Source organism: Brachyistius frenatus, unplaced genomic scaffold, assembly GCF_029030835.1.
Source record: "Brachyistius frenatus isolate BFR_SWC_R1_liver_20210118 unplaced genomic scaffold, ASM2903083v1 Contig_10, whole genome shotgun sequence".
Taxonomy (NCBI): domain Eukaryota; kingdom Metazoa; phylum Chordata; class Actinopteri; family Embiotocidae; genus Brachyistius; species Brachyistius frenatus.
This window is the reverse complement of record NW_027210609.1, coordinates 6,900,937-6,928,899: the sequence shown is the minus strand read 5'-3', so window position 1 is coordinate 6,928,899 and position 27,963 is coordinate 6,900,937. Positions and strand designations below refer to the sequence as shown.

General features: G+C 37.9%; 1 protein-coding gene across 6 annotated transcripts; it reads left to right on the top strand.

Moving 5' to 3' along the window:
- Positions 1–174: 174 nt before the first annotated feature.
- On the top strand, positions 175–25,967 carry LOC138616670 (immunoglobulin-like and fibronectin type III domain-containing protein 1). Of its 6 annotated transcripts, none has more exons than XM_069691146.1 (26): positions 175–345; positions 5,281–5,366; positions 11,392–11,511; positions 12,477–12,619; positions 12,739–12,838; positions 12,982–13,026; positions 13,835–13,868; positions 14,032–14,215; positions 14,349–14,462; positions 14,552–14,720; positions 15,272–15,544; positions 15,713–16,630; positions 17,137–17,241; positions 18,407–18,559; positions 19,785–19,909; positions 20,056–20,197; positions 20,390–20,683; positions 20,844–21,140; positions 21,957–22,136; positions 22,242–22,370; positions 22,473–22,781; positions 23,263–23,348; positions 23,469–23,661; positions 23,765–24,061; positions 24,828–25,154; positions 25,269–25,967. In XM_069691146.1, exons 2-26 carry the CDS (start codon positions 5,318–5,320, stop codon positions 25,271–25,273), a joined length of 4,791 nt encoding a protein of 1,596 aa, XP_069547247.1. In that variant the 5' UTR covers positions 175–345; positions 5,281–5,317; the 3' UTR covers positions 25,274–25,967. The 6 variants fall into 6 exon arrangements, with proteins under 6 accessions (XP_069547247.1, XP_069547250.1, XP_069547251.1 ...); XM_069691147.1 differs by lacking the exons at positions 175–345; positions 5,281–5,366 and adding exons at positions 6,193–6,211; positions 6,541–6,576; XM_069691149.1 differs by lacking the exon at positions 17,137–17,241 and having other exon boundaries at positions 176–345.
- The last annotated feature ends 1,996 nt before the right edge of the window (positions 25,968–27,963 follow it).

The window sequence follows — 27,963 nt, the reverse complement described above, 5'->3', positions numbered from 1 at the left end:
AACAAACAAACAAACAAACTTTGTCCTCATTTGTCTCACTGCATCTGGTTTATGAGAACAAACAATTCTTCAAGAGGTATTTAACCTGCTCTTTGACCCACCCTTCACAGAGCCCCTCTGCTTCACCGCCCACTCAACCGCCAATGTCTTTGGAGTGATCACAAATACAAAAAAGCCGAAACAGCTTTTGGCAGTCGCCGAGTCTAGGCAGTAGAGGAGCATCAAGGACAGACTCACACGCTGCTGGAAGGATCTATTACATTGAAAAAATTAGGAGAAGGCACAGTGTGACCAGACTGCTGTCTGAAAGGGAAGCGAGCTGAGAGCACTGAGGACTGTGAGCAGGTAGGTGGCCCTAAAAATGAAGGCTGGATGAGAAAATGTAGGAGGCAGAGATAAAAAATGGATTACATGAACCTATTTCTGTGCACATAATCCGGTTAAATCCAATCTGTACCATCGCTGTTTTCATCAGACGGATGTCAATACTTTGTGAGCAGGTGCACAAAGGTGCAGTAAAAGAACTAAACTGTACATGAACTTGTAATGAAGACATGCTTCTATTTTCCTCGTAAAGATCTGAGCTCGATGTCCTAATAGAGCCATAAAGCTACTAACTGAAAATATAATTGTATGTGCTATCTAATTTCAGTTGCTCAAATTACAAAGTATGTGACCATATCCATTATTTAGAAATACGTTAAGTATTGTACAATATTTAGTTACTTCGAGGACACAGATTTGGTTTAGCTGCATGAAATCACTTCAGTGAGGCATACAGGCTTCTCAGTTTGAATTTTACAGTTTTAAATCTGGGAAGTTGGATCATAGCAGTACGGTCAGAGCTGTGAGGTTATTGGGTGATGACTAATTTTAGAAGGAGGTATCAAATCAATACTTGAGATTCAAGGAGCTGCATGGAGAGAGTGGGTTGTACTTTGGCAGAAGATAAGATTTATTTTTACATTAAAGAAATACATAGGGCTACAATAGATGCTGTCCTCTCTGTATTTCTTACTCGCACTGAGCATACTTTATACACACACATTTTGTTCCTGACTAAAGCAGCTGTTTTCAATGCAACTTGTGTATCCAAAAGGAAACTATAAAAAAAAAAAAAAAAAGATAGAACCATGAGAATAAACAGACACAACATACAGTGTCCTGCGACACACAACCTGCTACAGGCTGAGCATTTCTTACATATTCTGAATGACATGTATGCATCAGCTTGAAAATACCACACGCCTGTCTTGCGCAAATCCCCTGGGAAATTGAAATAGCAACTTTAGAGCTTATTTGACACCAAAAAGCCTTGTCATCAGGCCCAGTTCTGTGTGAGTTACAAAGCTGAAGCCACTTTCTGTCTTGTGCGCTCAGCTGCAATCAGTGATGTGTGGAAAAATGAAGTGAGGGACATTTGAGAAGCTAGCAGATCCCATTTCCAGAGTATGTGGTCAGTGGTGCAGTCATCTGCGGAGGGTGGCAGATTCACTGAAACATGTCACGTACTACTGACACATTAGGCATAATCTGCTTGTCTGCTGTGCAGTGTCTCCAGAAAAGTGTCTCCAGGGTCTCTTCGACAGACTTCTGTATATTGTAAGACAGTTTTTCATGTTGATAATATTAGATGAGGCCATATAATGAAAGAATGTTGTAAACAAACAAAATTAAACTCTTTTATCTCAAATGAAAAACATTAATCTCTCATATTTTCTATGCACAGAGAACATGACAGTGTGATTTACAGTATACAATCATAATATCAAAATGTAGGTGTGAGGAAACATGGGAAACCAACTCCCAGTACAACCTCAGATTGACGGTGAGAAGCTGGATATATTTTCTTTCTGCCACACTGGTCCAACATTCCAGATAGCCCATCCCTAATTTTAATCTTTCTGCCTTGTCATGCTGCCTGCCGTGACAGCCAGCCTGCCTACATACTAGATATATGTAATGATGTTAGGAAGCATGGATCTTTTACAGTAACAGCAGTATTTACCGAAATGCACCCTGCAGCACAAATCTTTGAAATCTCTGGGACAGTGAAGGGGGATGTATTGACAGCTATTTTGTCTCCAACATGGCTACCCCCGTGAGTCAGAATCCATTAAAACAGATGTGAGCCAGAGCCAAACATTAAACTATAAATGTAATGAGCTAAAACGGCAAAACTGTAAAGGGGAAAGGGAAGACGAGTGGGTTTCCCTTTAATGCAAAGAACTTTGTGCCAACGTGTCTCCTCTTGCAGGCTGTTTTGCTTTTACCATATGTGTCGTGCAGTTCATTTTCAAGATGCACCGTGAGCCAAGATTGCTGCTGGAGCACAGCATCTCTCTGAACATATGCTGGAGCATATCTTCACTAAAAATAAAACACTTACTGTCCAAGACGGCAGGGTTTTTTTTTCTCAGCAGGACGTCAGGATAGACTATAAATATTCAAAACATTCATCATCACTAAACTTGTCAAATTTCATAATTTTTCTCCACAAATTTACTTGTGAAAATGCAGAAATAAAATTGGACATTTCAGTATTTAGAAAACATTCTGCTTTAAATTAGAAAACTAGGAGGTGTTTTTTTTGTTGTTGTTGTTTTTTTTAAACTGCTACTTATGATGAGCGATACAGCTTCATGAACAAATATTACAGATTAGCATAAAAGCACCCCAAGGATGATTACAAGTTTATAGAGAGATACCTCTGAAATTTGAAACCAATGTTTCAGGAGCTTTAATGATTTAAAGGAGTTAGTGTAGGTTGAGTGCACGTGCAGTGTGAAAACCACACAGCTAAATTAGGTTTATATATATTAGAGTAGATTAATATGATAACATAATTTCAAGAATCAAATAGTCAAAAGTTACTGGGTCTTTTTCATGCAAAGTGAGCTCTATACAAAGGAAAGTATGTTAGTTAGTTAGTTAGTTAGGAAATCCAAAATAAATTGTAACTGGAATATCCACAACAATATAGTAAATCATGTTCATAGGCATTTTGTGGTACAAAACAATATTATCATGTCAGGTCGTCAAAGTAAATAAAAAAATTAAATAAACATCATTCCCATTGCAAGCAGAACTCAAACAGGACTCACCTCTTCATTTTGAGATTATCTTCTGAAAATCTAGGTTCAGCTGCAAAGTATTAATGAAAATAATCTTAATTGCCCTGATGTAACCACACCTACTTCAAGTCCCTGTCCAATGAGGAGGTCAAGACCTGTTAACATGAGTCTTTCGGTCAAATTTTACAAGAACAGAAAATAGTAATGACATATAGTCGTACATGTGACCTTTCATAACTGCAAGGAGTCATATCTCGTGTAACACTTAAGTGTCATATGAGTCAGTTAGTGATCATCATAAGTGTCACATTGCACCTGATGTCTTGACGTAAAACTCTTTGGGTATTTTCTTATTAAAAAATCAACAACTATTTGTTGGCTGTGTTGTCGCAAATAAACGCTTCCATCTTAGATTCAGTGCTGAAGTTTTGTCTCATATGACAATTACTGTATATCTTTAAGTAATACATTATCATTTATAATCAGTGGCCTCTTTGGTAGTTTAGGTATTCCTGTAACATCTATTAAAAGCTCAGCCTTAAATTCTTGATAAGTTTTATTTGACAGTGTCAGAAAAGTACTCATTTCAGTATTCATCAGTGAAGTTGTAATTTGCAGTGATGTTTAACTGGGCTGCGTTATGTCTACAGACCAATCAACTGGAGAGTGAAAAGTTAGCATGACCCATGGAGAGACGGTAGATATATTAAATTAAAATACACCAGGCTAGAATAAACCAGAATTATCCTCTCATTTCATGTCTGCCTTGCCCGTCATGTGCTCCTGAGGAGCGTTGGTTGTGCTCGTCCTCAGAAATTGATGCTACACACCTGCAAGCTACAATTGAGCAGGTGATCGCTCCTCAGTCTTGTATGGGACATTAGTTTGATTTGTACGGCTCTCCATCCACCCCAAACTCCTCCTGCTAGCTTCAATGCAGCCGATTAATATTCATTCATAAAACAAAAACGGGCCTTTCAACACACAACCTATAATTGGGAGCAATATTAGAAACACATTTCAGTGTAATGCAGTCCTGTGATCTATGGAGTGTATATTTTAATCAAGCAAATCTAAAATTGCAGATGTGTTTCTAATTGTGCTGAAAAGGTGCACGGCGCACTTTTCAGCAGCTTTTTCTAAACCCTGGGAAAAGGTGATTATTAACAATGTGTTCCATCTTATTACATACAGTACGCAGGCATTTTAGATATTTATATTCTTATTTATCACACAATATGTGTCCCACAATCATTCTGCAGCACAACAACAACCCCAAACATACAATCAAAGCCACATGTAAGTATCTTCAGCAATAACAACAACAAAAACTCCTGCAGCAGATGGTGTGGCCCCGAAAGATGACCTGATCTCGATATCATTAAGTCTGTCTGGGATTACATGAGGAGACAGAAGATGCTGAGACAGACTAGACCCACACGAGAAGAGTAGAATGTTCTCCAAGATGCTCACAACAACCTACTTGCCAAACATCTTTGTTGAATTGAAACTGTTGTAAAGGCAAATGGTGATCACACTCAATACTGGTTTGAGTTAGGTTTTAATCCATTGACTGCACTATATGTAGTAAGTTAACTAGTAAGCTATCTATGACATTACTTTATGAAAGTGTCTTAACTTTGATCTAAGTGCCTAAAACTTGTGCACCTTACTGTATATTTGTCAAACTGAACCATATGCTAACTAACATGGACTCAGGCCATTGCAGTGGGACTGTATGCAGCGTTCTAAAAGTAGCCCTAACTCTTCATCATGTGTATTTAAGGCTTCAGTGAGATCCTTGCTTAATTAACACATGCCTGAAAAGGATTCATGTGACAGGCATTCATCCCACGTCAAAGCCATTAGTTACTGAATATTTCACTGGCTGCTGCCTCTTAGTGACTAGTTAGAGTAACTGCAGTGGTGGAGAGGAGCCGTGTGCCACTGGAAACCTCATGTGCAATGTAGTGCTGCTGAATTTCCATCAAACGTTTTACATAACTCTATGGCAAGCTTTGAGTGGCATCTGCCTTAATTTTTAAAAAAGAGAATGAATAAATAGAAGCCCGACCAAACCCAAAGTTAAAATGACTGACACCTCAACTCCAAAGAAAAAAGTCAGTCAGTCACGCTGATATCCGTTTGAGCCGTTTGATGATGTCCTAAATATTTCCTGTTTCATCTTCTGTCTTTTTTGGTGCAGAGCCGTCTGAATCAGCAGAGCTCAAGAGGAAGCAAAGATGTGGAAGAAGTCGAAGGTGACCGATCAAACTGCCGCTGGGCAGGCGGGTAAGTGCAGAAGTCCGTCAAAGGTTGGTATTACAGCTGTCTCTGCCTGTATTCTCTCTTATCCCAGCAAAGTTGATGAACTGGATCCATTTGACCAACAGAGTAAACTTTACTCAAAATAAGGAGTCGTGTGTCTCTGCATTGAAGAAACACAAACCTGCAAGACAAGAAATCACTTACCAACAACTGCAAAGTCAAAGATGACATAATGTCAGCGTCTTGTCTAAAAGAATGCATCTTTTTTGAAGAGATGGAAGACAAGGCTTCTGAATAATGCTGTGTCAAGTGGAGCGCTTCCTGATGAGATAAAAAGAAGATAAACACCAAAGCTACTTATTTTGTTAAGAGGATTTTTTTTTTTTTTTATCAACAATTTCTTTTGCTGTGAAAGAAAAGAAGCAGCAACAAGTTTACTCGGGTTCAAACTTTGGCTATCACGCTGGCAAATCACCAGCTTCTCCCTGCCAAGGATATGATTCTAAAAGTGGCCAAAGTATCAGAGGCGTCAGAAATGCCAGAAGATCAGGTGCAAACAAGCTGTAATCACTGAGCGAATTGATGTTGTGAAAAACCATCTCATCGTGAGAGAGACAAAGGATTTTCACTCACAGTTCGTCTGAAAAACAAAACTGGCAGGAAGCTGATGGCAACAAGAGATCAAGTGCAACACACCCTTCCAGCTGCCACAACGGAAGGAAAAGTAGAAAATAAAAATGATGTCCTTGTGATAGAGAAGACAAACTGAAGGTTTATTTGAAATTAATTTCCTACAAATTGCTTTTCCCCACAATTTTTCTCAAGCACTGCGCAGGAATCATCCTGAGATGTCTGCCACGAGAAAATGCGTAAGCGAGCTTGGAGTTTAGTCTAATCAGTAGCTGCACAGCACAACTATAACATGCTGCTGGAACGCCACATTGCTAACATACCGTATCATATTTTGTCTACGACTAACAGTTTCTGTTGTGTGATGTGTCTCTGACTATTCTGGTCTGCTCAAGTTCTGTCTGTGTTTGTGCTTCCCATTCCTGGGGTTATATACTATATACTGTGGTGTTTTATGTTTCATTATGTGTCCATGATCCTGTCGAAGTTCCAACCTGCCATGGTGCTTTTGTCAGGATTAATATTTACCTGTCCTGTTCCCTCTCCCGCTGTCATGTTGCGTGTTAAGTCGACGCTTCTGAGGGAGTTCACCTCGACGACAAAGGTATGCGAGCAGAAATGAAACCGAATCACACAAACGATTCACCTTCTGTAAATGCATGACTCCATGTTGGGTGAGTTGCATGTATGATGTGGTCTTCGTCACCCCCCCTTGAAAGGTGTCATCCGAAATGGATGATATAACTTTCAGTGTAACAACAGATGCATTTCATTGTGACATTTTCAACCACCTCCACATGAATACGAGCTACAGGCTGTTGTTAGAGGGCACTGCGGTTGAATGCCATGTGTCTACTTTAGCTTATAATTCAAAGGAAATTCTAAACTTATGTCCAAATGTTGGCACAGTTCGGTCTCAATAAGTGAACTTGAGCTACAGGGACATCTCTAAGGGATAAATAATCTCTCCTAAAGTCTCGTCTGACAGGCCACCCCAGTCCCCCCTTAAACATCGCAGAAATCTTCCAGCTTGAATATAATTGACTTGTAAATGAGTTAAACATCATGAACTGCAAAATAATTACCAGTAAATATATTACCGGCTGCATTTTTCCCTGAGACAACCTTTTGAAGGATTTCTGAACTTTTCATGCCAGCGTCCATGCAACTGTTACAGACACAAAATTGCAATTTCTATGATCCCGGTAGTTCAAAGCAGGTCTGAGAACCATATGCTGTCAAGTTAACACAGAACATCGAGGTGTCAAGGTGCTCAGCTGGAATGACACCCGTGACATCTGGGAACCCTTAAGCTTCACCCAATTCTCCCTATCTTTTGATTCCTTGTAATCCTGTGACAAACACTTTGTGAGAATCTGGAGCAACACAAGTACTCAGTGCTCCGACGAATCAAATTCGCTTGAAGAAATCATAGCTGAAACTTGCTTTCTTCTAACATGGCCGTTAAGGGAACAAATAGGGGAAATTAAAAGTGACATCTTCACTGCAGATGTGAAAAATGAAATGCTGCGTCTGACTTACTGTTGTCAAGGTGCCTGCTCCACAAAGCAGGCGTAAAATTCGCTGACCCTGAATCCGGAGTGTGTTCAATCAACTCTGAATCTATGTTCACTCCGAGTTAAGTGTGTGCAAGCTGAACAAATCATCAATGGAGTTGAAATATTACAATTCCCCATATTAATAGGTCGCCATCATTTTAAGCCAGTTAAGATAGAAATGTTAATCAGACACAAATTCCCAGCAGGGACCTGAAAACTTTCCCAAGTCCTGAAAGTCAACTTTTGTTCCAATCTGCAGTGTCACGATAGGCGTTACCGTTAGTGCCAATGTAAACGGGTAAAAGCTCTCTTTGGAAGAATATTCAGGAAATTAGCGGATGTAGAAAAAAAAGAAGAAGAAGCACAAAGCAAGAAGCAAAACAGAGAGTGGAGAAAAACACGTCTGTACTGCAGCTCAGCCAGAGGGAAGGTACTATAAAAATAAGTTTGCCCTGCTTATCTTTTGAAACACAGAAACAGCAGAGAAAGAGCCTGAGTTGAAGTGGAGACGAGTCAATGAATTAACGCTCGCATTTGATTTATTTTTGCATTACATTTAGCAGACTTGGATTTCCTCAATGGTCACATGTTAACTATGATTAAAGGATCCATCAGTGAGATGCATCAAAACATGGCAAATGATTATTCTTAGGTCAATTGTTTCTAAAGCAAACTTTTTTTAAAATTAATTACAGTAATGTTTGGTAAATGTCTCTTTGTTGGAGAACTACCCGACAACCTGATGACCACAGAGTCACAAAGATGGAGCCGAGGATGAATGTGCAATATCACTGTCTCTGTTCTTACAGGGACAACTGATTGATGGTAAAAGTAGATGTTGAAAGGAATAGACCTCGGGTATTGAGGAAATGAAAAAGGCGTGTCAGACAGACAGCTTGTGTGTGTGTGTGTGTGTGTGTGTGTGTGTGTGTGTGTGTGTGTGTGTGTGTGTGTGTGTGTGTGTGTGTGTGTGTGTGTGTGTGTGTGTGTGTGTGGGGTATGGTGCTGGGGAGCACTTCAGCACTCGAGAGTAAAAAAAAAATCCTTATAAAAACACTGTGGGAAAATGCAGGAGACTCAGGCAATTTTAGGAAGCTTTCTGAATGTACTTTTTATCATTCACTCATTCTTTTGTACATATACATTTATTTGCAAAGGCAAGCAAAGGGTACTTCTAAAGCATAATTTATACACAAAGGCATTTCAAAATGCTTTATGGGACATAAAAAAAGGAAAGGAAAGGAAAGGAAAGGAAAGGAAAGGAAAGGAAAGGAAAGGAAAGGAAAGGAAAGGAAAGGAAAGGAAAGGAAAGGAAAGGAAAGGAAAGGAAAGGAAAGGAAAGGAAAGGAAAGGAAAGGAAAGGAAAGGAAAGGAAAGGAAAGGAAAGGAACAGTGGAAATATATTCTGTAAGTCTGTTAGCCCTTTGTGGCTTTGTTGTAAAAATTGTGTGGCAAAAATACAAAATATATGCGGTTCTTTAAAATACTTTAATCAATCATACTTTTGGTAGAAATTCTAAATTAATAAATAAATAAGGAGGAACACCTTGAGAAATGCTGTTTCTGGTATTCTTCCTCATAAAATCTAGCTACTATAACGAGCATCACTAAATATGATGACCAAGCAAAAATAAAATGTGATGAACAAGCAAAGAAAATGAGTTTACACAAGAAAGTAAAGCAAATTTAGTTTGGTAGATAACTCAAAGAGAATAGGGAGTCCTCCAGTGTAACTGTACCAGAAACATGATAGGAGCAGTCAAGTTATTTTCAGCTACAGGCATCTCACCCGGGGACTGAATGAGAAACCTTCTGCTTTTTAGTGATTGCAGCATGCTTATACCATCTGACAGCTATGATCTAAAATCTATTAAAAGAAAGATATGTGTGATGATAATTGGAGGTGTCGGTCTAATAAATAAGTCAAGTTAAATCTGCTCTCAGGAGCCTTGTAAATCTTTTTGCAACAAATGTGGTCCAATTATATTACATTAAATAGTTTCTGCTGACTGACCTATGAAATCAATGCCTGGCTTAAACATGTAATTCTAATTGCTGTTGTACATTCAAAGGCTGATCAATATTTCCATTGCTTTTAATGACGCCACTGTCATCCTCACAATTCCAGTGTGAACGTTCAGCTTGATAACAGCAGCACAAACCAGTGTAACGTTATCACCGCTCTGCTACGTACAGTAATAGCACCTGCCGCAAGCAAGTTACCTCCGATGTGACTGCAAAATGCTGGAGCATCCTGCACATGTATTATGTCTTAATCTGTATATTTTATAGTTAATACTCTGCCTATTTCAGGTCTTTCATGCCAAGTGAAAAAAAATAAAGACCAGGGATCTCTGGACCAGCTATACCTCTGCGATCAGCAGTCAGTGATGCCCCCCTCGATATCCCTCAGGGTTAGTTCATATTATCAGGGATTCTGGGGCCGATGCAAAGCACTAAGAAGCGCCCCAATCCCGGTTTGTGATGACACACCTTTTATATAACGAGACACGCGAGCTATGCTGGACTGTAGACCCAGAAACAGCAGAAGGCAGATCCTGTTTAGTTCCATAATTTTCTCTTTTTCACCCTTATATAAAGGGTTTTGTCCCTGTTCTCACAAATTTTGACTGAACTGTGCTACAAATCATACAAACAGAAAATCGAATTTTAGCAAAATCCTGATGTTGTTTCAACACCATGCAATGGAATACACTTTCCTATAATATGGTTGTTTTGTTTACATCAGATCTCTATATATGGTATATGACAAACTTTAGTCAGTACAGCCAAAAAGAAACACCCATAACCATCTTATCCCTTATTAACTCCAAATTTCCAGTCTCTACATAAACACTGATGTTTGTGGAAAAAACTCTGAATTAATAAATATATTATAAATTATATTATAATTATAATTCATTATAACTATTCGCTTTTTGGGCTTGAAATTTACAAAAATACAGTCACTTGGGGTGCATGCCTATATGGAGAATAAACACTTACAACAAATCAATTCAACATGCCAATGAGGTGGTCCCAATATATTATCACAGAAAACTCTGCTACGTCTTCTTTACAAAGTTATTAATTGCAGTTTTACCCAACTGGTGCATAAATTAGACAAATCCTGTAATAAGGTTTCTGACCTGCTAAACTACTGTTAATCTTACAGTAGCCATTGTATGAGTGCTCCATGGTAAATCTGTTGCGAGGGTGCAGTGTCAGAGCAAAGCCAACCAACACAACAGATGCAGAGTAGGTGGGAATGTAAATTAACTCACAGGATTTCTTTTTTCGTTTTGTGATTGGGATTTGTTTTTGTAAACAAACCACCAGCAGGGTTTAAACAACCTCTACTGAACAAATCATGTTTTAGATTAGTATTAGAATTACTAGTTGGTTTGGAAAATTTGTAGTTGCAGCTTCCACAAGTAAATGCTAAATACAAAATATTTATTTTTTTCTAGTTTTGATACAATATTGTGGTATTTGCATATCAGAATATGTTCTTTCTTCAGATAAACACTTGATATATTTGACTCTGACTGTGCTTCAAATTTACACTGACAAGTCTCTCGGCTAACCTGTCGGGGTCTTAGATTTGTATTTATTTAAAAGTAAATCTGAGCACACTTTTAGTTAGCCTTTCTTTAAAAACATATTTTTTTTCTTCAAACACAACGGCTTCACTGATTTACGCAAGTGGCTCCTCAGATAAATGTTTTACGTGCCCATACCTTGTTTATTTTAACACATTTTCAATTGTGCCCTAACATTTTCTCACCTTTATTCATTTTTACTTGGTCCCCGAGAAATACAAAGCTTGTATAATTGTCACCATGTTTTGATTTAATTAGGCATCAAGAAGAAGTCCAAAGTGCCTGGTGTCATGATAACGCAGTTTATAGAGGAGCTTCCAGAGGGAATGACAACTCCAGATTTCACCCGCAAACCCATTGCTCTGACTATTCAAGAGGGTAAGTCCTCGTGTCTCTGAGCGGCAGACTCAGGGCAATCATGTATCTTCAACAAACTTGTCTTGACATGCCTCGACCTAAAACCCAAACGGTCACATGTAGACTTCAAAGAAAGAGGACAAAATTGATCTATATAACATATCTTGAGAATAAAATATGATGACTCAAGATGAAAGTTATTGATGAAATGTATATACAGTATGTACACCTACACACTGAGGTGGGGTAGTTCAAGTGGTAGAGCACATCGACACATAGTTGGTGGTTGGATCATATGGCTTTTACCTCGAGCATAATAGTTGGATAATAAGACTTTAACCCAGTTTTGAGGAACCTGGATATGCTAGCTGCAGTACTCTGACAGACACAGGATACCATATGACGTCTTATCCAGGTAACTGAAGGCTAACAACCACCGTTGAAGTGACAGAAACACAAACAACAGGGGCAGTGACAGTGTCTCACCTTTGGAGCCATAAAGAAACAGAATTCTAGCTTTCATTAATGAGTGATTTAGATATAGTTAGTAGTTTAGATTAAAGACACCTCAATGTAGGATTGTACATATCAAGGCTTTAGCCACAGTCAAATTAATTTAGGATAACACAGTCACAGGGATGAATATGCATGACCAGCTTTCTCTCTGTTCAGTGTAAATATCACATCCCAAACATGATACTCAGATAAGTCTTATAACGGGGACTCATGTCCATCAAAACACATTTAGTCATGTCATTTTATAGTGAAAAGGTGAAGGCAAGGCGTGTGCGATGGTGATCCGAGAGTAAAAGGCGTTAATATGAAATGCAACGCAAAGTAAATGAAATGCTTACATCCTGCAAACAGCATATTAGGTCGAATTATTTGTATCAACTTAAGGTATGACAATTTGCCATGCATCTGCGAAAATGCAGCAATGAGCAATTTTTTACTAACAAGGAAATCTTCAATTTGTTCTATTCCAGGTAAATTTGCAGTCCTTAACGCCATAGTGGTGGGCACCCCGACACCTAATGTAACCTGGAGCAGAGCTAACGGAGAAATACATTTTCACCCTGATGTGTGCCAGCAAATGTACGATGAGACATCTTGTAAACATACCCTAGAGGTAAGCTTTACCACAGCACTTCCAAAGATGCAAATGATGGTGATATGCAATGAATCCTTAAACTCAATATGCATTCACAGCTAATAAAAACTTCATTAACTCTGTTTGTGTTTCATTAGTTCCCTAAGGTGGCTCCAGAGGATGCTGACACCTACAAGTGCTTTGCAGTAAATGAATATGGAAGGGCTGTTTGCACTGTTGCCTTGAATGTCATTGCAGGTAAGATTCTTATCATTATTTGAACCAGTGTGTCTCTTAAATTTGTTAGATAGCAGTTGCATTAAATGTCTCCATTACAAATTGGCATATTTCAGTTGAATTGTGCCAAACAGGAAACAGAGATTGTGTTTATTTGTTCACAGTTGGATTCTCTAAGACCAGGGAACTTCAAAAGGTACAAGGAGAAGGTTGGTTTCAAACACATTTTGACTCCAAAACTACAACATTTTACAAAGGAAAACATTATTACAAGAAAGAGAGCTAATATAAACTGTCCTTTAACCCATCACACAAAAAGCACTCAAAGGAAGACAAACTAGGAGTGCAATTAAAAACACATTTCTCATTTTTTTTTTTTTTTTTTTACAAAAGACACATTTAAGGAATTGGCAAAGCGTCTCTGCACAAAGATGAATGGAGGCTAATGGTCTTCATCAGAGCCATCGATACTTGGACTGATAAAGCAGCTCAATTTTTCTGCTACATCAATTGCCCATAACTTTTCATTGCAACTTGACATTTTATTCATTAATTTGAATTATGTGGAAAAATCGGCCTGTCATGGTGCATCTGTCACATCAGCGCAGCGTCACTGTGCACTGACACTTAGCACATTAGTGGGTAGTTTTTTTAAGTGACTGAAAAATATGAACATCCGCTCCCAGAGTCCTGTTGCTGCAGAGGTTGTGAGGCTCTATTCAGATTGATTGAATGCTATTTCAGCTTTCTTTGGTCTAAACAATGTTGAGGAGATATCGTAACATAATGTTGCCAAAATAAAGGTTAGGTATCAGACAGATTTGGACACTCTCTCCCATTATCCACTAAGCGGTTTATACAACATTTTATTAAAAGGAAAATATTGTTATGTAGCTTCAATCATTGTATTACTTGTAACCATCAATAAAGTTAAATTGAATCTGTTCTTTTAAATACTAAAGTTAAACCAACATGTATATTAAGTGACGGACTGTTTTTTTTGTTTTGGTTCCACAGATACAGTAGATTTAAGAAAAAAACTTAAAAAACGGTGAGTAAAAAATTGTACGCTTCAATGGTTGTCTGTTAACACAAACTGTTATAATAATCTTGATGGCAACAATTCATATGGTGATTCTTCGACAGTATGACACCAGTCATTTCAGGGAAAATGCTTTGCTGTGTGGGGCTTCATGCAATTTCTAACTCTGCAGTAATCCTGATGGAACACGTGAGGAAAAGCCAATGGAGCCTGAAGACCGGGTGTGGGAAATTCTGCTCAGTGCGGAAAAGAAAGACTACGAGCGGATCTGTGCCGAGTATAATATCACAGATTTCCGTGGCATGCTGAAGAAACTTAGTGAAATGAAAAAAGAGCGAGAACAGGAGATTGCAGCGGTACGTGGCCCACCGACTCCGGTTTCTCCAGCTAAACTGCTTTCACATTTCCTCATGCAGGTCTGTTTTGTTATAGCATCTATTATAACATGATTATAATTTTGTATTTCTACCTGTTATATTTCTGCCATAGTTTGTCACACACATTAGTACCTTAAAACCTATTGAGGTCAAGGATGACGACTGTGCAACAATCGAGCTGGATATGGACCTCAAGGATCCAACCAGCAAAATTTTCCTGTACAAGGTGAGGTGTGAACTACTTACTCATATTAGGTTTTTCTTTTAAAAGAAAAACAAATTATTAAAGTGTCAACATGTCCCCAAATTCTGCAGAATGGCGTCATGGTTCCATTCACCAAAGAAGACAATGAAAGCTTGAAGCATAGTTTGAAACAAGTTGGCAAAAAATACATATTCACAATTAAAAAACTAGGTGCAGAAGACGCTGGACTCTACTCAGTGGATGTTGAGGGTGTCAATGTATTCTCCACAGATTTTAAAGGTATGTCAAGTGATTAAGCTTAGATTAGATGTAACGATTTCAGCTATTTTCCAAGAATTATCTGTATTTTATACATCCAAATAAAGTTTTTTTTTGTTCTTTTGATATTGAAACGGGTCATAACTAGGGCAAGATACCAAATGTTTATATTTTTATAGCACTAACTGATTTTTTTTTTTGTCATTTGGTACCAAATTTGTATTTCTTGACTGCATCCATAGCAAGACATTTACATATAGCTGACAAGCAATAACTTGCATGTGAGGCATTTAGGGGACATCTGTTAATCGTAGTGATAAAAAAATAGCCTGGGTTACTCTGCATGTAAACTAATAACTTACATGGTCACGTAACGTTCGGCAACAGGTATCGAAGTCAAGGGACTGGTAGCAATATAGAACATTTTTATAACCATAACTAAGTGTACATAATGTGACAAGGCAGCTACGAGTCACCCTGAACAGAAAAGCAGTTTAGAAAATGGATGGGACAGATGAGAGAAGTTTAAAAATGAGTTTCTGCTTCTTTTTGTGTCTTTTTAAACCCTGCAGTGCCTGAAGTTGAGTTTGCTGTCAAAATACAAGAGGTCAAGGCAGAAGAACGACAGGATGCCCTCTTTCAGTGTGTGCTAAGTGCACCAATAAACGAGATCACATGGTTTGGCAAAAGCGCTCCACTGACACCTGGTGAAAAATTTGAAATGATTGCGTCTGAAGATAAGCTCATCCACAAGTTAATTGTGCGGGACTGTATGCAGTTGGACGCTGGTATCTATGCTGCCGTGGCAGGAATCAAATCTTGCAATGCCTGGCTGATAGTTGAAGGTCAGAAAATTATATATTCCTTATTTATTCAGCTTTGGTGATTCTCATTATCCACTACAATGCTAATTGCATGTATAAGTGTAGTCCATCTTACAGATACCCTGACACTAAATAATTGTTGAAATCTGAACACAGTAACAAATGCATTCAACATATTATCTTTCATAGCTGACAAAGATCCTGCCAATAAAGGCAAGAAGGGAGCTCGCAAAGCTACCATGGCAGGAGGTGGCGATGACGAAGAGCTGATGAAAATAGCTAAGGAACAGCAAGCAAGATATGAGACAGAAATGGCAGAAAAAATTGAAATAGCCAAGAAAGCCCAAGCAGAAAGAGAAGCTGCAGGAGCAGTTGCCAAAGGAGAGTCAGAGGTTGCTAAAAAGGCAGCGGCCGAGGCCAAGGCTGCTAAGAGGGCCAAGAGGGAAGCAGCTGAAAAGGCCGGAGTTGTAAGGAAAACTAAGAAAAAAGGAGCCGGTGCTGCTGGTGGAGGAGGCTCCGGTGGAGAAGAAGATTCTGATTCATTTGAAGATTCTGATGAAGAAAGTGGGGGAGACGGAGGAGAAGGAGGAGAAGGAGGAGAAGGAGGAAAAAGAGGAAAAGGAGGAAAAGGAGGGAAAGGACGAAAAGGAGGAAAAGGACGAAAAGGAGGAAAAGGAGGAAAAGGAGGAGAGGATGGAGAGGATGGAGAGGATGGAGAGGGAGGAGAGGATGGAGAAGGCGGAGAAGGCGGAAAAGGAGGAAAAAGAGGAAAAGGAGGAAAAGGAGGAAAAGGAGGAAAAGGAGGAAAGGGAGGGGATGGAGAGGATGGAGAGGATGGAGAAGATGACGAGGATGGAGAAGATGGAGAGGGAGGAGAGGATGGAGAAGGCGGAGAAGGCGGAAAAGGAGGAAAAAGAGGAAAAGGAGGAAAAGGACGAAAAGGACGAAAAGGAGGAAAAGGAGGAAAAGGAGGAGAGGATGGAGAGGATGGAGAGGATGGAGAAGATGGAGAGGATGGAGAGGATGGAGAAGGCGGAGAAGGTGGAGAAGGCGGAAAACGCAAAAAACGTGTGCGAGATGGTCCTCTGATACCAGATACAGTGATAGGTAAGAAAACAATTCTAACTTTAATTAAGATTCTTAAAAACAAAAAAATGCTTAAGCATGTGTTTGATACTCTTCTTCACATTTATAACACTGTAATACAATATAAAGAATTTAGAGACGCTCTCTTTTTGTCATTGATTATTTTTAAAGACAACATTTTTAATCAAATTAATATTATTAACCGTAGTGTCAGTAGAACATATTTGTATTTTGTTGTTGCTGTTTTTCTGTATTTTAATAACAGTCTGCTCTTTGTGTTTTGTCGACACTCTACAATCCTCTTGATGTTTATTGTTATGTGTCTTTTTCATAAACGTTGAAATTCATTCTAAAAGCCCAATATTTAATTAACAAACAAAAAAATAACTAAAGGATTTTAAAACTGAACTTTCAAAAAAACAAAACAGGAAGTGATTAATCAGAATAGCCATATTTAGATTCTGTACAGGTTCAATATAATGATGATTTGTATTCTGTGTAAAACTGCAATTTATTGTTACTAATAGGGGATATAGATGATGAAGAAACCACAAATCAACAAGGTGAAAAATCCCAGAAAAAGGGAAAATGCCCAAAAAAGAAAAATGTGGAGGTTGAAGAAGCTGTTGTTGGTAAGAGATGTCAAAGGTCGCATGCTGGAGGCAGTTTACCGACTATTGAAGTCATTTTGAGTGACAATGACTTTGACATCACAGCTGAAGGGAATTTCAAACACTTCCTAACTTAGATACAGATCATTAACAGGAAGTGTATATAATACTGACCAAATTAAACCACTGACATTTTACAAAACTCTTCGCTGCTCTGAAAGTTCTTGTCAAAACTTAATGACAGAACTTGCTTCATGTGGGAGTTTAGAGTAATTTGTTCATCTTTTTTTTTTTTTTGGAAAATCCCTGCAGAGCTGGAGCCTACATGTACATTAAATGACATTCGAGTTCAGTTTTAATGTGTCATGGACTGTTAACAAATTACATGGTTTTTAGTGCAGAAACATTTGAAAACCCTGGGCTTTAATAACTTATTAACTATCCTCTAATGTAGCATTTAGTTAATTAATCATGTAATTTGATTAACACAACACTGCCTACATCTGTTTGTGTGTTTGTTTTTGTGCCACGTCTGCGACACCAAGTAGCATAGCATGTATATGCTATGTTACGCTCTGCATTCTCTTCCATCTAATCTTTTACATGAATAAATATAGATGCTTGTCTATATTTGTGTTGTGTGTATAATGTGCGTTCTTTAATGTTCGTGGACATGTTTGTCTTCAGGCTGTAATGAATACCTTGTTTGATTCATGTATGAGTTTGTCATGTAGAGAGTAAATGGAAAAGGTGACCAACAGATGAGTTATTATGAAGTGGAGAACATGAAATATGTCTTCCCCAAATAATTTCGAATTTTGGTATTTTTAAGAGACAGAAAAACTAAACAATTGTTGCAAAGTTAATGATAATGATACAAACTAATTCTGTTGAATACTTTTAAAATGGAAAATGATCAGTACTTGTATCACTACAAGTGATATATTTACAATGTAATACTTGAAAGATACAAGTTGGATATCGCCTTTTCCACTACTCCGTTCTTCAGCACTGAAGTTCATGTTTGTTATTTCGGATGCTGATAATCTTTTTTTCATGCTCTTTGTTGACATTTCAACTGTTATTGTTACTGTTTTCGTTGATGTTATTTATAAGGCAAATCCAAGAGCAAATGAGAAACATTGGATTGATGGTAATTACGATGATATCCCCTAAAACTGAAAAGCAAAAAACAGAGAAGGAAGCGATGCCAATGGTGAGAATGGCAGCGGGCCAGCAGCAGGCAGTGATGAATGCCCTGAAAATGGTGAGCGTGCAGCAGCTGGCAAACGTTCAGGCCGTGCACGGCAAGGCCCATTGATCGAGGAGACAGTTAGTGGTAAGACTGCGTGTGCTGCTTTAACTGCTGCATGGGAAGCACTGTCACTGCACAAAGTCATTTAATGAGTAGATGACTTTTCCAGTGGTTTGACGTTTAACAGAGAAGTGTGTGACCATTGAGCAAAAGGCTGCATTTGATATCTAATTGGTTAAATGGCCTTTTACGATGATCAAAGTTCAACAGAAGTGGATTTAACCTTGAGCGTGCCTTTAAGAAACTCTAATCAATTCTGATCCATTCATCTTTTTTGAGTAGAGCACAGAACAATTATTTTCTCAGTTGTCGTGAAATCATCAGAACTTGTGTCATTCGTGATTGAAGATAACAGAACTGCATTGGTTATATAATTGTATCTCTTTGACCTACAGGTTGGATATCAGCTGACAATTTACTCTTTTTTTGTGTCTATGTGTCTGTCATCTATTTGTTTGAAGGCTGTTGTGCGTGTGTGATGTTTAAATGCATCTGTGCTCCGTGTGCATCCATGTTAACATTCCTGCTTGCCTTTTTAAATGTTAATTCAGGATGAGTCGGTGCATTGAGGTTAATTATTTAAGTGAGCAACTGCAGAACCGACCAAGTGTTTTACACGCCTGAAACACTTGTGTGTAGACGCACTCTTACAACATTAGAAGATGGAAGACAATCGTAGGTGACCTGGGAGGATGACTATGATCTCAACCAGTTTTTTTCATATCACCGAAGACTGAATTCACATCAAACAAAATGTTTCTTCCACTGACTAAGGAAGTGTCAGTCCTGAGGGAAGTCTTGTATCTTAAGAGCCTGTCTTTCTTTCATTAAGTGAACAGAGGCGAATGACTGTGAAGACATTCTTATGAGCTGAGTTCAACTACGTAAAGTACAAGAAGACCTCTTCAACAAGTTTTAAAACAAAGCAAAATGCGTTCTTCTTACATCCTTAACCATCTTGGAATACAAAGTTTCTTCAAATATGTTATTTTCTGACAGAAAACATGTATTTTATGAGTGAATAATAAAATACATGAAAATACAGAAAATGTAGAAACAAGATGGAAATAGTTGATGTTTCAAAAGGGAGGTAAGTGTGTACACTACGACTTGAGTAGACCATGCATTCATGCATGCATGGAATTGTAAATTCAAAACTACAGAACCTTGAATCTACTAAGCAAAAACACTTTGTATGGAGACAGTAGGACGTGTGCATTTACTAACTTGCTGGCTGATAAATCCTCAGACCCGGGAGTTCACTTTCATGCTGGACTTTCTGACTGCAAAGCCATTATGGGAGAAGCAGCAGAGTTGGAATGTAAAGTAAGCAGTGAAGACTGTGAGGGAATCTGGTACAAAGATGGAAATGAGGTAAGCCAATGCAGTCATTATCTAGCAGATTTGCTTGGATGTCGTTGCAGCAATAAAGCCCAATAAGAACTGTTTTTTTTTTTTTATCATACATTAATATTAAGATGTATTTGTTGTTGTGCAGTAATGTGTTACTTTATTTCCAGATACAATCATCTGAAGGTATAACTATTTCAAAAGACAGAACTTTCCACAAGCTGAAAATTCACAAAGTCACAGAGGAATTTGCTGGAAAATATAAATTTGAAGCAGACGGGAGAAAAACGGAGGCCTTGATTGTTGTTGAAGGTAAAAATATTGATCACATAAATTACTTCCTTGCATGCAGGGTTTGCATCATGCGTTAAAAAGTGCCTCCAGGTCATGATGAAAATTCGTTTTTAAGAATATTTCAAATCACTCTAAGATGTCATCAATGCACAAGGCTAGATAGCATAAGAGTGCTTAAAAATATGTTATATGTTCTATCCTTCATTTCAGATCCACCCAGATTTGATGCTGAGGAACTGGACATATTTAAAACTCCTGTAACTGTGAAAAAAGGACACAAAGCTTCTTTCAAACTGCCTTATACTGGACGGGAACCTATAAAAGTTCAGTGGTACCTTGAAGGCGAAGAGCTTTTTGATGAATCCAACATCAAGCTAGAGCATTCAGATGGGTGTACTCGTTTGCTTCTAACCAAGCTGCTGCGCAAAGACAGTGGTGAAGTCAAGATTAAACTAAAAAATGAATTTGGTACCACTGAGGCCTTCAGCCAGCTTATTGTATTGGGTACGTATAAAACTAAGAACATTCTTCATTCCGTATGTTGCATGTATTTACAGAGTAAGTAGTAAACAATTCATAATATATACATAAATGTTTAAATCAATAATTAACTTAATATGTTGAGGCAAGATTAATGTTCTCTTGCGGTTTTATTTTCTAACAGATAAACCCACTCCTCCAATGGGACCTCTGGAGATTGTTGAAGCCGCAGCCTCTGCAATTGAATTCAAGTGGAGACCCCCAAAAGACAGTGGTGGCTGCAAGATAGCAAACTATATCCTGGAACGAAACCAAGTTGGCCGCAACACCTGGAAGAAGATGGGGCCAATTGGTCCAGAGGCCAAATACAGGGATCTTGACGTAGACCACGGCAGGAGGTACTGCTATCGTATCAGAGTGGAGACTGACATTGGCACTAGTGAGCTCATGGAGACAGAGGACATTCAAGCTGGTACAAAAGGTAAGCCCGGATCCAAGTTATTAAAATGGCAGAGATCCTCTGAAGAAATTGTAAACTTACTGTCTTTCTGTCAACCAAGCTCGTGATCTTGAGACAAAAAGTTACTTGTCAAAACTTTTCCCCTCATTCAATAACTTTGTTGAATGAAATGAGGTAAAATTCTGACAACAAAAAGAGAGGCACTTGTGGCTCAATGAGAACATGTCATCAACATCATTAGGCCTCATTGACGGCCTTGGCCATTTCCTGAAAATAAGTGGATGGATTTTGCTATGCCAGTTCAGCCCGGTATCGCACTAAAGCATGTAATAGACTCAATATTCAACTCAAGGATACTATGTCAGTGTCATACTTTTCCTCACTTAGATATGCAACAAAAACCAAATGGTTAGGTTTAGTAAAAGAAAATAGTTTAGTATAAATGTGACAAGATAGTTATTAGTTATTAGTTTAGAGTTAGGTGCCAAAACTCTTTGGTTACAGTTAGGATAAGATCATGGGGTTAAAATAATACATTTTACATAACTGGTGTTACATATGTTGCTCAAGTTACTTAACGTACGTTAGACAAGTTAATAGTGTTAAATTCAAAATGGTTTAACAGAAGAAAGAGTACACAGGTGGTCTTTAAACTCCAGTGGGACAGAAAGTTTTAACATGTAGTGAAAGTATTATTAATAATTGATACAGTATCAATCCAACTTTTGATTGTATTAATCCAAAATTGCAATACATTTTTCTACAGTACAGATAAATCCTAATTACGGACTCTGTTCAATGAAATGATCACAAATCCTAATTTTGTGGTGTATACAGCATACCCTGGACCTCCATCAGCACCAAAGGTTGTCACTGCTTTCAAGGACTGCATCAATCTCTCCTGGTCTCCCCCTGCAAACACTGGAGGAACCAATATTCTGGGATACAACCTTGAGAAACGCAAGAAGGGCAGCAACTTGTGGGGCCAAGTCAACCCACCAGAGGAGATGATCAAAGGTTATGATTCATCTGTGTTTCAATGTGTTTGTGTCAAGACAGCTTGATACCACAAAGGTGATGGTCTAATGATTTATTGCTGTTATTTACCCTTTGCCTATACAGGTAAAGGATGTGCTGTTAAAGACGTGGTTGAGGGCATGGAGTATGAATTTCGACTGTCGGCAATCAATAACTCCGGAGCCGGGGAATTCAGTACACCATCTGAGTTTGTGTTTGCAAGAGACCCTAAAAGTAGGTGGACAGTTGGAAAGTTTACAACAGTGCTGCTATTTTCAGACACTAGGAAGTATTTGTGTGATAAAATGATGACCGGCTTTAAATCCTGCATTACAGAGCCTCCTGGTAAAGTCATTGACTTCAAAGTGACAGACTCCACCTACACAACCCTGTCCCTGTCTTGGACCAAACCCAAGGACATTGAGGGGGTTGAAGATGAAGCAAAGGGATATTTTGTGGAGATAAGGCCTGCAGAAAACACGGACTGGGATCGCTGCAATTCTAATCTGATAACCATGTCTTCCTATACAGTGAAAGGCATGAAGTCACTGGCCATGTACTGGGTGAGAGTTGTTGCTACTAATGATGGAGGAGAGGGAGAGCCACAGGAGCTGGATAATTATATCCTCGCTATGCCCCCTCCTGGTAAGAAAATTCACTTTAAAGTTAAGTTATTTTTAATATTGTGATTACAGGGACTCTAACAATATTGAAGAGTTAAAGACCTAGTATATATCCATAAAATGATTAGTATACAACTAATAGTGAGGTTAATATAAAAAAAACTCCCTTATAATCTTTTGTTTTGTTTACAGTAATAATCATGTCTTAAGTTAAGAAATACTTTGTAAATATCAGGGTTTTTTTAGATGAAAAAAACCCAAACATATACATACACTTTCATCAAGTTCAATATTCTGGTTTTAATTGGCTGAATTATGATGGTAAATATAGATTTTGATCAGTAGTAGAAGTAGTAAAATAATTTAAAGGATAATTATTTTTGTTGTTGTTTTTAAGTGGAATGGTGTGATTTTTCTGTTTTGCTATTTATCCTTACAAAAAAAAAAAATCGTCATCATTATTAATTCACAATGCAACAACTTTCATCCTGCTGTTTACGCAGTAAGGCCACGATTCACAGATGCCAAAATCAAGAGTTTCATGGTAGTGAGAGCAGGAAATTCTGCCCGATTCAACATGAACTTTGAGGTAATTTAGGAAGTAGTTAACATAACTTATATCCATGGTAACACATTACACATAACACACATTAGTGATCTAATTTCATCTTGTAAATCTGACAAAGTTATATTTAAATTGTATTTATAGGCCTCCCCTTGGCCGGATGTTATCTGGCTGAAAGATGGAGTGCCGGTGTCTAAAAAAGTGACCGTCAGCAATGGAGAGGCAGCATCCCAGCTTCTGATTCCTTCTGCTGAGCGCACAGATACTGGAATCTATACTATCATTGTCAAGAACATCGTTGGCCAAGAAACATACAGCATTGAAATTAGAGTCACAGGTCAGTTTAGTATAATGTTGTACATTGCTGTTTAAACACTTGATTCCTATTCCATGTACTCGCGACATAAAAAAAATTAATAATAATTGTATTTGACCTCCAGATGAGCCGAAGCCTCCAGGCCCTGTGGAGCTCGATGAAAACGTGCCTGGCACAGTGACCGTCTCATGGACCCCGTCTCCAGATGAGAAACGTGATGATAGGCTGCACTACATGGTGACTAAGCGCGATTCGAGCAAAAGAACATGGCAAACTGTTGCGGATCGGATCTTCAACAATAAATATACAGCTTGCAACATAATGCCGGGCCGAGAATACCAGTTCAGAGTCTACGCAAAGAACGACATGGGCTCCTCCAATCACTCCGAATCACCAAAGTGGATGATTTCCAGTAAAAAAGGTTTGCAAATTATTATGACTTTAATTGTTTATCAAACAGCAGAATGATAGTTGTGTTTGAAGAAACACTGCACTTGTTGCCAAGACACAGCCTTCAGCAGATGCAATATTAACATATTAACAACTTACTGGCTCTTCAAAGCACCAAAGCTACAAAACAAAGTTGAACAATCTATCCCCTTTCTTCCTCAAGGATTTCTTAAGCCAATTTACTGTATTTAATAAGTTAAGACTCATGTTATCAGGCCATGAATATACTAGATCAATATATAATATTGTTTCTTAACCATTTCTGATTCCAATGAATTTTGTCTGATATGGAAGTCCACAAAAACATATTGTAAAGTTGTATTACGATTTGAAGCATAGGTCAGTGCCACAATGGAGGTTGACATTTTGGGGGCAAAAAAATTATGCCTCACTGTCATTCAAGTAAAATCCTCATTTTGTGTTCTATACATTTCTTTTTTTGCTCATCTCAAGAGTTAACAATATTACTCAGCCAGGTAATTTAGCTGATGTTTAGTTTCGATCGCATGCAATCTACAGTACATCAGATGAAATATCTTTATTGTGTTTTTCTGGGTCCATGGGAAATGTAATATAACTTATCTGTACGGTTATGAAGAACTCTGGAACATAAATAGGACCAGAAAATACCTCAAATTTCCAAACCTTGCTTTTGTGGCACCAACAGCAGGTCGATGTTGAAATGCACTTTACTATTATGTAAATACAATTTTAATTCATAATCTACTTTTTTCCAGAAAAGTTCACCGTGATCATGCCAGAGTCAAAGGTCTGTGATCTACAGTGTCCTGCCAAATTCCTTGTCCCCCTGAAAATGCACACTGCTCCTCAAGGGTATGAATGCTACATGAGCTGTGCTGTAAAAGGGGATCCAACACCTCATGTGACATGGCTGCGCAACAATATCAGCCTGAATACCAACACCAACTATTTCATCTCCAACACCTGTGGAGTCTGCTCTCTGCTCATATTGAGGGTTGGGCCCAAAGACACCGGGGAGTACAAGGTTGTTACAGAAAACTCTCTGGGCAGGGCAGAATGCTCCACTAAACTCGCAGTCAGAGGTAAGTCTTTAACAGAATAAATTATGTTTTTATCATGAATTTGCAATTCTAAATATCATATTATATTAATCTATGAAATTTGAAACTAACAACTTCCTTTGTCTTTCTTTCCAGAATAAATGAACACACTGAAGATGGTGGAATTGCTCTAAATGCCCAATATAAATCAAGCGTTTGGTGAATCACATGGTGTATCTTTACAAGTTAAGCAAACCCTGTCATATGTAAAACATAATATCGTCTAATTTTGTGGGGGATACCTTCCTTTTGGTTTGTCAACTGTTTGATTCACAGGTTTGGGCAATTTATTTATTCAAAGTTCAAGTCGCAATAAATCCTTATGGTCTACAGATGTTGCTGAAATATAGGTCACCAGCATGTTCTGTTTGTTTTTATTTTAATTGTGTAACATTAATAAAATGGAGGCTTGCAACTTTATGAAGCCCATTTTATTCTAACTATAATAGTATGCATGCTGAACAGCAAAGGTTATGTCTAGTACTATACACTGCTTAGCAGTGAGTTACTGATTTGAAATGTGCTGTTTAAAGCCAAAAAGTATCTGTTGGTGTCTTTCGATAAATTTATAGATGGATGATTTTTTTTGACATGTATAGACATTGTTTGGTTGCAATCAGTACTCTTTCATAATTGTAGATTTGCAGTCTTCCCTCAAATTAAACTAAGATGAGAAAACATAATGACATGGCATTTATATGATAGAGATTGGTGTCATAGTATGTTATACATGGTAAAATGTGTGTGTTTGGTGTAAATAAATATTTCATCCGAATTTGTGATGTGAAATTGTCACATTGACCTGCAAGTTATTTTTTAAAAACAGTTGATAAAAAATACTTCACTAAAAATGTGTTTACACGTACGAGTCCTGGGTCAAGCTTTGAAGTAGCAAGCAAGTGTCAATATTCATGCCACTTGTTCCCCTTCAGGAAAGTTTATGTGAATAATTTATGCCCAGTCCTCTGACCATATATTTTTGGGGATCGAAATCATTCCAAGTTTAGAGTCACTGAAGAGGAGAGAGTCAACTGTTGCCCATTTAGCAAAAAGATGACTGACGAGTGCAGAGTGACACTTCTCGGTTTCAAAGTGAAGTGTTTAAATAAATGCTAACTTATTTCTGTTCAGGTTCAGTCTAAAAAGTCATTTTAAAATATCTGTGGATCATTGGGATTACGATAACAGAATGAAATTCAGCTTGTTTTGTTTACTTTTAGTTAAAAATGTCCAGAGCAGAGTGAAAAAAAATTTAAAAAAATATTGAAGCATTGGAAAGTCATGCCACATGAGTTTTGACATTTCTAAAAATGCAAAACCAATGAGGCTAAAGAGCTAAAAACCTAAAAAGCAAAATTTAATTGGCACTCACCTGTTGGGCTGAAGACCAGGCCCCCTACATGCACAATTAAGCTAATGGCAAGGCAACTCACCCCATGGGACTTCTATGTCACTTCCCATGAGACTTCCTTTTTTATTAAGAGCAGCCAAATGTACTGTTCTGCAGTACTACTGCTGAAATTCCAGTTTAGAGGGTAGGAATTAGGAAGCTTCATGGCTGCATTTCCTCTGATGCGGCCTTCTCAAGAACCTATAGCATTTTATGGCCACAGTGCATGCCAGTAAACCTATCCCCCAAGAGCCACAGTGAAAAAGCAGGTTAGGTTGCTCTGGGTGTCTTTGAAAGGCTTTATTGCCTCTCAAAACCGAGAGCCCACACTCAAGAATCACCTGGAACCTGGCTGGCAACAGACAGCAGAGCACGGCAATTTACTTGAAAAAATAGTAAGTACATTTACCAAGTACTGTGTACAATTGTTTATTATTAACAAATGGTTGGATATTTCATTAAAACCCTTTTTATATTTTACACCAATTTATGCATATGTTGAATGGGTTTGACAGTGGTTTGTACATTACTGAAAATTATCTAGACTTTTAAATGGTACTATGGTCCAATAAGTTAAGTCAGACTATTATTAATGCATGTAATCTATCAATACATACAAGTCTTATTTGTCTCACGTCATGTGACAAAGTGCCAATAATCTTGGTATTGCTTATACCCATGTTTTTAAGAATGCATTATACAATATACAAACATACTAATAATGAAATGTTGTGAGAGAGTTATTTAAATGTTTCTTATTAAAGACAGTTGTGGTAACTAAATAGCCAAACTGTACAGGCATTTCACAGGCAAACAAACAATAATATTAGAATCTTACACTTTCATCCAGGGGGTTAAATATTGTGCTGGGCTTTAAATTTATATTCTATTTAGCCTTTCATCGCACTATAAAGTACGTAAAAGTATATGTTCTGGCACTAACTGGAGCTGTGAAATGTAAGACATAGACTCATAGCACCCTTGGCAAAACTATTTTCTCTCTCACACAAATATAGACTCATAGCAGCGCACCAAGTGTGAACAAATGTTAAATATCTGTAATTATTTAATTAGCATGAAATCTAATTATAACTTTTTGTAGAAGTTAATTATGCATTGATTAAAGTGACTAAGGTGATAATTGACCATCAAAATACACTTTGATAGTTTCAGAATAACTTAAATTATATACCTACAGAAAACAGAATAGGACTTTTAAACAAACTAAATATTAACATTTGCAGAGGTGGAATAATTTTTATATTTTCCTGAATCACTTTTTTCCTTTGGTAACTCAGAGCAGAAAAAACAGGAAAAACCTAGTTAACAAGATGATTATGACGAATGTGACATCTGCCACCTACGCTACTTCCTCAGTCATGATAGTTTTATGCAGTATGC